General features: G+C 54.9%; 1 protein-coding gene across 1 annotated transcript in view; it reads right to left on the reverse strand.

The window, feature by feature from the left end:
- The window catches only part of THOP1 (thimet oligopeptidase 1), a 29,776-nt gene extending 17,539 nt beyond the window's left edge, over positions 1 to 12,237 (reverse strand). The window contains exons 1-4 of the mRNA XM_030795854.1: positions 12,029 to 12,237; positions 7,438 to 7,650; positions 2,919 to 3,067; positions 1,643 to 1,750 (exon numbers count right to left, since the gene is read on the reverse strand). Of these exons, the coding sequence (XP_030651714.1) occupies positions 1,643 to 1,750; positions 2,919 to 3,067; positions 7,438 to 7,650; positions 12,029 to 12,044 (486 nt within the window). The 5' untranslated portion in view covers positions 12,045 to 12,237. The remainder of the gene's footprint in view (positions 1 to 1,642; positions 1,751 to 2,918; positions 3,068 to 7,437; positions 7,651 to 12,028) is intronic.
- Between the last annotated feature and the right edge of the window lie 1,470 nt (positions 12,238 to 13,707).

The following is a 13,707-nucleotide window of genomic DNA, read 5'->3' on the forward strand; positions in this document are numbered from 1 at the left end:
ATGTCCCAATAAACCCATCGTGAGTTGAGAATATCATAAATCACAAATGCATTTAATGCATTTAATAGGACTGAACATCACAGCTTAACCTGGCCTGTCTTAAGCGTGCTCAGGAACTCCCAGCAGCCCACATTCTGGTGAGATCGCCGAAGGCAAAGGCTATCGGATACGAGGTGTTGGGTATCTCATGTAACTTGGGTTTTCAGTTCTCCTGCGCCATCGCAGGCTGGCTGGGAGCTATGGCCGGCGCCCAGTGTCATAGGACAGCAGGTGCCCAGGTGGCCGGCCTAGGAAAGATCAGCATTCCAAGCACAGTTTCTACTGAACACACATCACGGTCACACCATGGTGAATCAGGGGCTTGTATTCCGATGCTTTGATATTTGGGGGCCTTGCTGGCCCTCAAGAAATGGCCCCTCCCAGAGACAGCCAACAGCTCGCCTGCAAACATCTTTCACGTGCAAATCAACCAGTCTCGAGTCCCCTACACTCTGGGGCACCATCCACTGGCCCCCATTACCCTAGGGCCAGGCACCCCATGAGGGGCAGCCCCCATGCCAGGGCCGGCTGAGATGGTCCAGCCGGCCACCCCTGAGCCCACTGCCCGCTATACCCATGCCTTCACAAGGGACCCCAGCAAAGGCCCTGCCCAGAGCACACCTCCTCCTGACCCAGCCGTGCTTCCCATGTGGCGAGCTGCCAGTTCCTGGGAACTGTGACACACATCTTTCCAGTGGCGGTCGCCACTGCTCTGTTGGTGCCACTGAACCCCGGTCTTCTGCTAACGCACTACGCTTGACTTCAGCACTGTGCTCCCAGCTCTGCACCAACTAACTCACGTCACCCCTGAGATGCCCACATCAGGCACACTGGGCAGCGGGTGGAGGGGCTCCCCTTGTTACTGAGCCTCTGCGCCCCATGTCTGTGTCGACCTGCCTTGCCAGAGTTCAGGTCCTCAGGCAGCAGAAAGATGGACATCAGGCCGGGGGTCAGCCCTGAAGGGAGGACGCTCCCGAGGAGGCAGGGGCAGGGGGCCACGGGAGCTCCACTGGCCACGCCCAGCACCCCCCGTACGCAGTACTCCCTGAGCCCAGCATTCCCCACAACTGAGCACTCCCCATGCCCAGTACTCCCCATGCTGAGTACTCCCTGGGACCGAGTACTCCCCACACCCAGTACCCCCCACGCCCGGTACTCCCCAGGACCGAGCACTCCCCACACCCAGTACTCCCCACGCCCAGTACTCCCCGGGACCGAGCACTCCCCGCACCCAGCACTCCCCAAGCCCAAGCACTCCCTGAGCTCAGTAGTCCCCACGCCCAGTACTCCCTGGGACCGAGCACTCCTCACACCCAGCACTCCCTGCACCCAGCACTCCCTGTGCCCAAGCACTCCCTGAGTGCAGCACTCCCCGGGACCCAGCACTCCCTGAACCCAGCACTCCCCGGGACCCAGCACTCCCTGAACCCAGCACTCCTGGTGCCCCAAGCACTCCCTGAGCCGATCACTCCCTGAGCCCAGCACTCCCCCTGCCCTGCACTTCTCACTCCCAGCACTCCCTGGGACTGAGCACTCCCTGTGCGCAGCACTCCCGGGGATCAACCATTGCCCATGCCCAGCACTCCCTACACCCAGCACTCACTTCCTGAGTCTCTCTGGGGAGGTGAAGCCCGTTTCTCCGGCCCAGCTTGATTAGCCGCTCCAGGTACCGTGCAGCCTCGGGCCTCAGTGAGTCCTTTTCAACTTTCTCCTGGAATAAAAACATCAAAGCATGTAGGACATGGGCCAGTGCACCTGCTCCAAAGAGCAGTTTGGCAGTTTCTTAAAAACCTGATCATCCGGCCCGCATGTGACTTGGCAACTGCACTCTTGGGCATTTATCTCAGAGAAATGACGACTTGTCTCTACATAAAACCTGTGCAAACGTTCGCTTTGTTTGGAAGAGCCCCACACTAACATCAGTCCAGAGCTCCTTCACCAGGGCGATGGCTGAATGGGAATTAGATTGCTGGTGGTCCCCAGGTCAGTATCAGGGTGTAGATGACACCATAGTTTTGCAAAACATCACCACTGGGGACCTGGGCAAAGTTGGCAAAGGCACTCGATTCTTTCCTGCACCTGCATGGGAACCTCTCATTGCCTCAACAGAAACTCTGGAAGGTGGAGGTGGGAGGATTGCTTGGGCTCAGGAGTTCGAGACAAGCGTGGGCAACATTGTGAGACCCTGTCTGTATTTAAATAAAAAGAAATAACAATCCATGGCTATCATGGGCCACCCTGATGTGTATTTACCAAAGCACTAGGGCTGCATGTCCCTGAGACTGTGGGACACATCAGCGCATTCCCGGGGGTCCTCGCCTAAGAGGATGAACAGCAGCAGGAGGGTCTCTGGGTCTCTCCTGATCATGTGACATCAACAGCAAAGGCCCCACTGCATACTGGGAGGAGCATCCAGGGGAGCAGGAGCCCATGCAGCCATGCTGCCAGGCCCTGCCAGCTCACTCCATGTGGCGATGGGGTGTTTGGGTCACACTAGGATGGCCAGGAAAGGAAATGAAAGTGCACATGTGTGGCCGGGCGCGGTGGCTCAGGCCTGTGATCCCAGCACTGTGGGAGGCCAAGGCGGGCAGATCACCTGAGGTCAGGAGTTTGAGAACAGCCTGACCAACATGGCAAAACCCTGTCTCTACTAAAAATACAAAAAATGGGCCAGGAGCAGTGGCTCACACCTGTCATCCCAGTACTGTGGGAGGCCGAGGTGGGTGGATCACTTGAGGTCAGGAGCTCAAGACCAGCCTGACCAACACGCTGAAACCCCGTCTCTACTAAAAATACAAAAATTAGCCGGGTGTGGTGGCGTGCGCCTGTAATCCCAGTTACTTGGGAGGCTATTCGCACTCCCCGCAGGGCCCCCTCACCTGGAGCCACACGATCCTCTGGTACACGTCCTCCCTCATGCTCATCTCCACGTCGAACTCAGAGAGCTTCTTGTCGGCCTCCGTGCTGGCCGTCCGGATGTCCTTGGAGGGGGAAACGTGCTGGGGGAAGTCAAGGATATTCCTCTGAACTAAAACAGGGGAGACCAGGGAGACAGGTGTGAGAACAGGCCCCAGTACAACTGGCAGGTGTTGCCTGGACCCCTCTCCCAGGCCTGTCTGCTGAATCCCCCCGTGAACTCTCTCCTGCCTCAGCCTCCCAAGTAGCTGGAACTACAGGCACACGCCACCGTCCCCTGCAGGCTGGGCCCTGGGATGGAGAAAGGAGGCGCTGCTGCCTGTGTCCTTGGGGATCTTACAGATTAAAGAAAAACAAGGATTCAACTCAAAGCCCTCCAGGCCAAGGAGGACCCCAACAGAGCTGGGTACGACGAAACAGAGGCTGACAGAATTCCATTCCAGAGAGCGCTGCAGCTGGCGATGGTCACATTTGAATGCATAAACTACTTAAAATTTCCTGAGCACATCTGCGCTTCAGGTTGAGTACAGGAAGTGTCAGTGGCTAGAAAAGCATAAGCTTTAGGCCAGGTGTGGTGGCCAAGCCTGTAATCCCAGCACTTTGGGAGGCTGAGGCAGTCAGATCACTTGAGGTCAGGAGTTCGAGACCAGCCTGGCCAACAAGGTGAAACCCCGTCTCTACTAAAAATACAAAAATTAGCCAGGCGTGATGGCACGTGCCTGTAATTCCAACTACTTGGGAGGCTGAGGTGGGAGAATAGCTTGAACCCGGGAGGCGGAGGTTGCAGTGAGTTGAAATGGCACCACTGCACTCCAGCCTGGGCGACAGAGTGAGGCTCCATCTCAAAAAATAAAAAAAAAAAGCTTTAAAATGGAGTCATCCCATGACCCCTAAGACTCCAGTGCCAGGCATCCAGCCAGGAGACATGAACACACATCCACACAGGAATCTGCACACGTGCACTCACAGCAGCAGGGCGATTCCCAATTGCCAAAAGGTCCATCCACGAGTGACTGGACGGACAAGATGTGGCCCCCGCCCAGTGGAACACGACTCAGCCATGAAAAGGAATGAGACTCTGGAACAGGCTGCGGTGTGGATGCAGCCCAAGGATGCCACATGCAGAGAAAGAAGCCAGACACAAAAGGTCACACAGTGTGTGATGCCATTTTTTTTTTTTTTCAGACGAAGTGTCACTCTGTTGCCCAAGCTGGAGTGCAATGGTGCAATCTCGGCTCACTGCAACCTTCAACTCCTGGGTTCAAGTGATTCTCCTGCCTCGGCCTCCCGAGTAGCTGGGACTACAGGCGTACGCCACCATGCCCGGCTAATTTTTGTATTTTTAGTAGAGACGGAGTTTCACTATGTTGGCCAGGCTGGTCTTGAACTCCTGACATCATGATCCATCTGCCTTGGCCTCCCAGTGTGCGAGGATTACTGGCATGAACCACTGCGCCTGGCTGTGTGGTGCCATTTCTATGAAATATACAGGATAGGCCCATCCACAGAGACAGGAGGGGACGCATGGGTGCCGGGGCTGGGAGCAGGGGAGATGGAGCGTGACCACTGAAGGGTATAAAGTTTCTCTCTGGGGTTATGAAAATGCTCTAAAATGAAAGAATGGTGACAGCTGAACAATGCTGCAAATTTATTAAAAACCATTGAAGTGTGTGTTTTTTTCTTGTTTGTTTGTTTGAGACGGAGTTTCACTGCTGTTGCCCAGGCTGGAGTGCAGTGGTGTGATCTCGGCTCACTGCAACCTCCACCTCCCGGGTTCAAGTGATTCTCCTGCCTCAGCCTCCTGAGTAGTTGAAATTACAGGCATACGCCACCACGCCCAGCTAATTTTGTATTTTTAGTAGAGACAGGGTTTCTCCATGTTGGTCAGGCTGGTCTCAAACTCCTGAGCTCAAGTCATCTGCCCACCTCGGCCTCCCAAAGTGCTGGGATGACAGGTGTGAGCCGCCGCCCAGCCTGAAGTGTGTGGTTTAAATGGGTGAACTGTATGTTATGCAAATTATATCTCAATGGAGCAGTTTAAAAAAACAAATTAGCCAGGCACGGTGTCACACACTTGTGCCCTCAGCTACTTAGAAGGCTGAGGCAGGAGGATCGCTTGAGCCTGGGAGGTTGAGGCTGCAGTGAGCCATGACAGCGCCATGCACTCCAACCTGGGTGACAGAGCGAGACTCATTCTAAAAAAACAAAAAGCAAACAAAAAAACCCCCTAATAATAATAAATATTTTTTTAACAGTTGAAAATAAGATTTCATTAAAATATGTTATGTATAACAGTTTTACATTATTAAGAAAAAAGTAGAGAAAACATAGCTGAAGGCTAAATTATATACAGCCTAGAATATAATAGGGATTTGATAAAATATTATGAATGTATTCATAATAGGTAGAAAAAGTATGAAACTATATTTTTATAAATTAGTAATACAAAAATTGAAAATTATATTTTATAAAAAAGCATATACTTTGCAGCAGAAAGACCTGAATTCAAATTGCAGTCTGGTCACTACCTCAATTCTGTGCCAACAGAAATGTCCCCAGGCCTCGGTATATTTAACGGGAGGAGGCTCCGCGCGTTTGGAGAAGGCTCCGCGTAACTGGAGGAGGCTCCGTGTGTTTAGGTGGGTTGGGGGGCTGGGCACGGTGGCTCATGCCTATAATCCCCACACTTTTGGAGGCCAAGGCAGACAGGAAGCTTGAGCTCAGGAGTTCTAGACCAGCCTGGGCAATACAGCAAGACCTCATCTCTCCTAAAAATTAAATTTGGCTCGAGCCTGGGAGATGGAGGCTGCAGTGAGCCATGATCCCACCTCTGCACTCCGGCAGCCTGGGTGACACAGCAAGACCCTGTCTCAAAAAAACAACAAAAAAGCCCGTAGTGGGGGCTCTGTGCCAGGCCTGGCGCTGGGGCTGAAGAGAGAAAGAAAATCCGCTCTGTCCTCTCGGGATTTACGGGCGACTGATTAGACAAGTGACTGCAGGGACGACAGTGTCAGTGCCGTGCAGGGGCTAATCCAGGCAGCTGGCATGGGGACAGGAGGAGGAGGAAGGGCTCCTGGGTGAAGCGGACTTCATCTGTGATCAGAGAGAAGCCGGGCATTCAGAAGAGCACAGGGCGAGGGGTGCGAGGGGCTGGCTGGAGAGGCCCCGGCTTGGGGAGGGTGCCAGGCACGAGGAGACTGCCTGTCCAGGCACAGACAGTGCAGGGCGCTGAAGACCACATCCAGGGTGCTGGGCGTCACCCTGAGGGCAGCGGAAAGGGGCCGAGGGGAGCACCGGGGCCAATTTCAGTTTCCTTTAACGCTGGTCTCGCCACCATGTGAAGGAGGAGAGGAAAGGCCACAGGAGGGGAAGGCAGGGCACGGGCGGGGGAAATGATGCCTGGCACCGCTGGGCGCCATAAGAGGGAACTGGTATCACCTGAGCCTCATGAGACTCCTGCGGGAGGGACAAGGGGCCACCACGTGGCCGAGGAGGGGAAACCGAGGTCATGCTGGGCTCTAAGTCACTTGTCGGAAGCCAGAGGGAGTGGGAAGAGGGTCAGGATTCCAAGCGGGGGCTGCAGGGGCTGCAGGCCCGGGATGCTTGTGGAGCTTCAGCCCTCCCTCCAGCCCCCTGCCCAGACAGCAAACCCTCTGGAGGCCGCACGGCACGGGCCACGGAAGCCAACCCTTTCAGGGGATGCCTTGGGAACACGAGAGAAGCCCTGGGCTTGAACTCAAGGATTCTCGATGGTTCCCAGCAAAAAGGCCTTCCCCTAGATGGAAGGGGGGCAGTTCCCTCACTCAGAGCTCCCTGTGGAGACTCTCTGGGTCTCTTGGTCAGGCAGGTACACCGTCAGCCTTAGGCAGAGCTCGGGAAACAGTGTCCCTAACCCATGTCACCAGGCACCTCACTCCTCACCGTGAGCACAGGGACCCCAAGGAGAGGAGGAGGGTCAGGCTGAGGGCGAGAAGGATGCCCAAGGTCACGAGGTCACCCCCGCCAGAGGGCGCAGAGGCAGAAGCCAAAGGGGCCAAGTTCAGTCATTCAGAGGGAAACAAACGCCCACCTTCCTGGGCCAGGGAAAGAGGCCAGACGGGGTCAGGGTTCAAGGCTGCTGGCTCTGGGAGAGGCTGGAGAGGCGTGCTGTTTAGATACATTTTCTCATCTCCGGCTCTCAGATCACACAACCAGGGAGTCCTTTGAATGGATGAGGCTGTGAAGCAGAGCGGAGCACGGGCGGAACCACCTCTCTCCGACACCTCCAGTGACCAGCACCTGCCAGATGCCTCTGCCCAGCCATCTGATGTAGCCACCACGACCAGCCTGGGAGTAGGTGGCGCTGCCCTGTGCTCAGGGGCAGGGTGCCAGTGACACTTCACGCCAGGTTCTGAACCAGCTCCATGGGCTGGGCTACTCCTGCCTGCGATGCCACCTCCCTCGGCACCTGCGGCCCACGCCCAGACCCTGCCTGGGACTTACCTGTGTAGGTGACCTCCACGTCGGCCAGCGCTTTGAGCGTGCTCTCATAGGACACGTCCTCAAACGCCTGGGCGCCCACCTGGTCGTACACGCGCTTGGTCTGCTCGATGAGGTCCCTGCTGCGCTCCTCTATCTGCTGGGCGCTCAGGTCCCATCTCAGGTCGTTCACCACAGAGCACGGAGATGCCGCGTCTGCCACGTCTCCTGCACAGGCTGCGCAGAAACAAAACCCAGTGCCGGGCGGGTCTGCTTTTGGTTCAGAGTTAGGGTCAAAGTGAGGAGGGCACAGGGAAAGGAAGGGATCAACCGCTTCTCATCCAGAAGAGTGAGGTCCAGCGCTCTTGTAGGGAAGCACAGACTGACCAGTCCTCTAGAGCAGGAGGCAATTCTGCCATCGGTCCCATCCAGGGGACCCTGGGTGACATCTAGGACACCTGTGGCTGTTGCAGCTGCAGATGCTCCTGGCGTGGAGTGGGTGGAGGCCAGGGATCCTGCTTAGTACCTTGCAGTGACCAGGACAGCCCCAGCAGAGCATGATCCAGCCCGGAATAAAGATGGATGCTGCTGTTAAGAATCCCCCTGCCTGGCCGGGTTTGGCGGCTCACGCCTGTCATCCCAGCACTTTGGGAGGCCGAGACGGGCAGATCACGAGGTCAGGAGTTTGAGACCAGCCTGAACAATATGGTGAAATCCCATCTCTACCAAAAATACAAAAATTAGCTGGGCGTGGTGGCACGTGCGCCTGTAATCCCAGCTACTCAGGAGGCTGAGGCAGGAGAATTACTTGAACCCGAGAGGCAGAGGTTGCAGTGAGCCAACATAGCACCACTGCACTCCAGCCTGGGCAACAGAGTGAGACTCCATCTCAAAGAAAAAAAAAAAATCCCCCTGCCCTAGAGTGGAGACACCACGCACAGATCAGCCTGTACAAACCCCTGGGTGTCCACAAAAGGGGAAGTCCAGGACCACCCACGCACTGCTCAACTCCTGCCATGCCAGAGGGGAAAGGTGAGGTATGGGGGGGTTTCCAGGAGGAGTCCCTTCTTCCACCTGCTTCTTCCACACCCCACACCCAGTGGGGGGAACAAGCAGGCCTCCATTCATGAACTCAACAAGAAAGTCAGCCTGGTGTGTGGCCGTGCCAGACCCACAGGTGCTACGGGTGAGTCATATGTGGCCCAGCCACTCACTCCAGGGCCTCTCTGAGAAACGGGTAAACGGAGTCTGAAAACGAGAATGGCAGGCGGGGGCTCCTGGCAGCGAGAGCAGCTGCGGGAAGGGCGACTATGTGAAGTCAGTGCGGCTTGGCACAGAGAAGGTGGCAAAACCACCTGGAAACACCTAACCGTGCAGGGTCCAGGGGGCCAGCAAACAGTTCTGCAGACGGTCCAGGGGCCCAATAAACAGTTCTGCAGAGGGTCCAGGGGGCCAGCAAACAGTTCTGCAAAGGGCCAAGGATTTTCAGCTTTGTGGGCCACATATGGTTTCTGTCTCAACCAAAAATCATCTTCAGTTCCAGGGGTGTACAAAAATAGGCAGGACTGGCCAGGTATGGTGGCTCATACCTGTAATCCCAGCACTTTGGGAGGCCAAGGCGGGCAGATCACTTGAGGTCAGGAGTTCAAGACCAGCCTGGACAACATGGTGAAACCCCATCTCTACTAAAAATATAAAAATTAGCCGAGTGTGGTGGTGTGGGCTTGTAATCCTAGCTACTCTGGAGGCCAAGACAGGAAAATCGCTTGAACCCAGGAGCCAGAGGTAGCACTGAACTCTAGCCTGGAGGACAGAGCAAGACTCCATCTTGGCCGGGTGCCGTGGCTTGTGCCTGTAATCCCAACACTCTGGGAGGCCAAGGCGGGTGGATCAGGAGGTCAAGACCAGCGTGGCCAGCATGGAGAAACCCTGTCTCTACTAAAAATACAAAAATTAGCTGGGCGTGGTGGCAGGCACCTGTAATCCTAGCTGCTTGGGAGGCTGAGGCAGGAGAACCGCTTGAACCTGGGAGGTGGAGGTTGCAGTGAGCCAGGATCGCGCCACTGCACTCCAGCCTGGGCAACAAGAGTGAAACCTCGTCTCAAAAAAAATAAGCAGGCCGGAGTTTGCCAACTCCTGGTGTAGATGATAATGAAGGCTTTGAACTTCAATCCTGAGTGCAAGGTGGAGCCCTGGAAAGGGACAGGAAGGGGATGGGACAGTGGCACTAACAATCAGATGTGCATTTTTACAAAGGCTGGGGCAGGCACAAGCTAGCTCGGAACGCAGAAGCTGAAGTCAGACGGCCCGGGTGCGGGCCCCGCCTCTGCCACTTGCTAGCTCTGGGATTCTGGTAAGAAACGTTAACTCTCAGGCTTCCCACCTGCAAAACGGGAACAATTCAGGGTGCAGAGAACAAGAACTGTCTAAGAATTCAGTGAGGAATGAAGGCAAAACATCTTGTATCCTGAATACCACCAGAGTTTTCAAGAGGTAGCTGTTATTACAGACCATGCTCTCCTGTCCAAAAAGTCTTGGGGCCGGGGACGTTTTAACATTCAGAATTTCCCCCCATGGTAGAAAAGTAATAGCGTCCAAGTACCATGTATTCCAAATCACTAGGGAGGCTGGGGCAGCACTCCTAAATCAAATTACTCTTTCTGAAGTGAGATGCAGGAATACGCACCAGGGTCTCTCCCTGTCTGCACTGTGGCCATCGGGGCCGGATCGTTCTCTGGGGTGGAGCTGTCCCGGGCACTGCAGGGTGCTGAGCAGTGTCCCTGGCCTCCATCCACTCCAGACTAGGAGCGCCCCCCAACTGTGACAACCACAAATGTCCCCACACATCGCCCAGTATCCCCTGAGGTAGCACAATTACACCAGCTCACGATCAATGATATTCGCTAAGTGGGAAAAAGAAATGCTCTCAGTCGGTCAGTTGAGGTCATTTTTCTGGCCAAATGACTGCTGTGAACTTAAGGCAAACCTTTCAGTTTACAGAGTATTTAGGATTTTAGAACTGCAAAAAAGGGACAGTGGATCTACATTAAACCGTGGGGTAAACAAGAGCTTCAGGGACTCAAAGGACGGAGATCAGTGGGAACTGGAATTGTCAGAAAATTCTCCTGGAGGAGTTAGGATTTGAAAAACTTGTGGACGTCAGTTCATCCTGTAAATATTTACTGATTGTGCCAAGGATCCAGTAGCAAACAAGGCAGACAACATTCCTTCCTTCCCAAGGCCTGAATATCCCTGATTATCATTATTACGATTATCATCCTCATCGCAATGGAATGGACAAAGAGCTGGGGGAGTGTGGCTGGGCAAGAGAAAAGCCAAGGTTAGGGGTGAGGAATTGCCTCAACAACCTGAGTGACTTTCTAAAATCCAGGCTGGGCACCTGGGCACGGTGGCTCATGCCTGTAATCCCAGCACTTTGGGAGGCCGAAGCAGACGGATCACTTGAGGTCAGAAGATTGAGACCAGCCTGGCCAAAATGGTGAAACCCCGTCTGTACTAATAATACAAAAATTAGCCAGGTGTGGTGGTGGGCGCCTGAAATCCCAGCTGCTTGGGAGGCTGAGGCAGGAGAATCGCTTGAACCCGGGAGGCAGAGGTTGCAGAGACCCTGTGTGAGCAGAGATTGCGCCACTACACCCCAGCCTGGGAGACAGAGACTGTCTCAAAAAATAAATAAACAAATAAACAGTACACAGGTCATATTACCCCTTTGCCTTTAAATTAAAAGGGTCTTGGCTGGGTACAGTGGCTCATGTCTGTAATCCCAGCACTTTGGGAGGCCGAGGCAGGTGGATTGCTTGAACCCAGGACTTCAAGACCAGCCTGGGCAACATGGCGAAACCCCGTTTCTACAAAAATTACCCAAGCGTGGCGGTGCAGGCCTGTAGTCCCAGCTACTCAGGAGGCTGAGGCGGGAGGATTGCTTCAGCCCAAGAGTTCGAGGCTGCAGGGAGTCGTGATCGCACCACTGCACTCCAGCCTGGGCGACAAAGTAAATAAATAACAAAATTAAAAGGTCCCTTCGTTATGTTCCAGCCAAAGTGACTTTCTGCTCTCCAAACACGTTCCCTCCTCCCGGGAAGCCTCCTTCCCCGGTCCTGGCAGGACACCTGCTTCTCCCAATCAAGCAAGTCGACGCTCACCTCTTCAGAAAAGCCCCCAGGATCACCCTCTCTCTAAAGACGTGTCCCTGGGACTGCCCCGTTCGTGTTTATCTGCTCCAGAGCACCGATCCCTCCCTATCTTCGATCCTCTCTTGCTTATTTACTTTTTGAACGTCTGTCTCTGGTTCTAGAATTCCGGGAAAACGGGGACTGGAGTCCTTAAATCACGGCCTCCTCAGGGTCCGCCACGGGGCCCGACCCATCCGGAAGGGAAGCGCCATCAACTTTGCAGAATGAATGAAGCGCTGGAAAAGCTGGTTCATTCATTCGGCAAACGAGACAGCAGGGTCGCCCACCTCCCCCGCTGCCCCTCCAGCCCGGCCGACGGTGGCTCGGGGGTCGCTTCGCTCCAGCCTTAGGCCCAAGTCGCGACCCCGGGAGGAGCGAGGGTGCAGGGGACGCCCGGGTCCGGCGAGCGCGGTAGTCGGTACCTGCGGGGGGCTTCATGGCGAGTGGGTCTGCGCCTGCGGCTCCCTCCCTCCTTCCACCTGCTACGCGTCCAGCCACCTCGGCCACTGAGGCCGCCTCCCTCGGCCCAACCGCCGCCACCCCCGCCACGGCCGCCTGAGGACCAAGGGGCCCGCCGACCGCGCTCCCGTGGCATGCTGGGGCGGCGCGCGCACAGGGAGGGCAGGACGCACGAGCCTCCGAGCCCCGCCCACAGCTAAAGGAGGAGGGCCGGGACGCTGGAGCCCTCTGCGCACGCGCCGTAACCCTCCCGTTCCGTCATTGGTCTCGGGGGTGCGTGGGCGGAGCCTCTCGCTCTACCCCTCCAGAGCCGCTGGGGTGGCTAGGAAGGACGGTTTCCTTGGAAACCGCACGCCGCTGACGCCTCTGAGCCTCTGCGGGGCTCTTTCCGCTGAGACTTCGCCTGGGCTTCAGGCTACCGTGTTAATGTGTACTTGCCTCGCTTCTTATAGCTGTGTGTTGGGCCAGTGTTATTATTGATCGCTTACTGTATCCCAGGCCCACTTTCCAGCATCTGAATCCGACGAATCAATTAAATTAACCAGAAGTTTTGGTGTTTTGTTTGGTTGTTTTTGAGACGGAGTCTCGCTCTGTCGCCCAGGCTGGAGTGCAGTGGCAGCAATCTCGGCTCACTGCAACCTCCGCCTCCCGGGTTCAAGCAATTCTCCTGCCTCAGCCTCTCGAGTAGTTGGGACTACAGGCGCCAGCCGCCACCCCGGCTAATTTTTGTATTTTTAGTAGAGAGGGGGGTTTCACCATGTTGGCCAGGATGGTCTTGATCTCTTGACCTCGTGATCCGCCCGCCTCGGCCTCCCAAAGTGCTGGGATTACAGGTGTGAGCCACCGCGCCGGGCCAAGTTTTGTTTTTTTTTTGTCAGAAACAAAAGCAAGTAAACGGATTCATGTCAAATAACAGGTGTTTTGGAACAGTGCAGTAGCCTGACCTACATCCAGTGTTGTGGGTTAAAACAAAAAACATCTTGAACCGTCTGTCTTGAACTGTTACGGCAACCAGAAAAAACAATGTACTACAATTAAACTGGCAAAAAACAAAACAACCGACCTCCTTTCTTTCCTTTTTTGTTTTTTTGTATTTGTTTTGTTTTGTTTTGCTTTGGAGGGGCTGGAGGGAGTCTCACTCTGTCGCCCAGGCTGGAGTGCAATGGCGCGATCTCGGCTCGCTGCAACCTCCGCCCCTCGGGTTCAAGTGATTCTCCTGTCTCAGCCTCCCGAGTAGCTGGGACTACAGATGCCCGAACCATGCCTGGCTAATTTTTGTATTTTTAGTAGATACAGGGTTTCACCATGTTGGCCAGGCTGGTCTCAAACTCCTGACCTCAAGTGATCTGCCCCCTGGCCTCCCAAAGTGCTGGGATTACAGGCGTGAGCCACCGCGCCCGGCCTCACCTTTATTTCTGCAAAAGAAATTAAAATAATCCACGCCATTAATCGTGCATGTATTTCGAGTAGGACGAAAATGAATTGGGAGAACATTTCTGGCAACTGTAACTCAGATGACGATCAGTTTTCTGTCGTCCTTGGAAATTTCTCATCACTTGGTCTCTATTTTTTTTTTTTTCATATGTCTTGAGCACACCAAGCTTAATTTTACATCGGCCTTCATTTTCGCTGTTCCCTGTGC

This window comes from Nomascus leucogenys, chromosome 17 (genome assembly GCF_006542625.1).
Source record: "Nomascus leucogenys isolate Asia chromosome 17, Asia_NLE_v1, whole genome shotgun sequence".
NCBI classification, from domain to species: Eukaryota; Metazoa; Chordata; class Mammalia; order Primates; family Hylobatidae; genus Nomascus; species Nomascus leucogenys.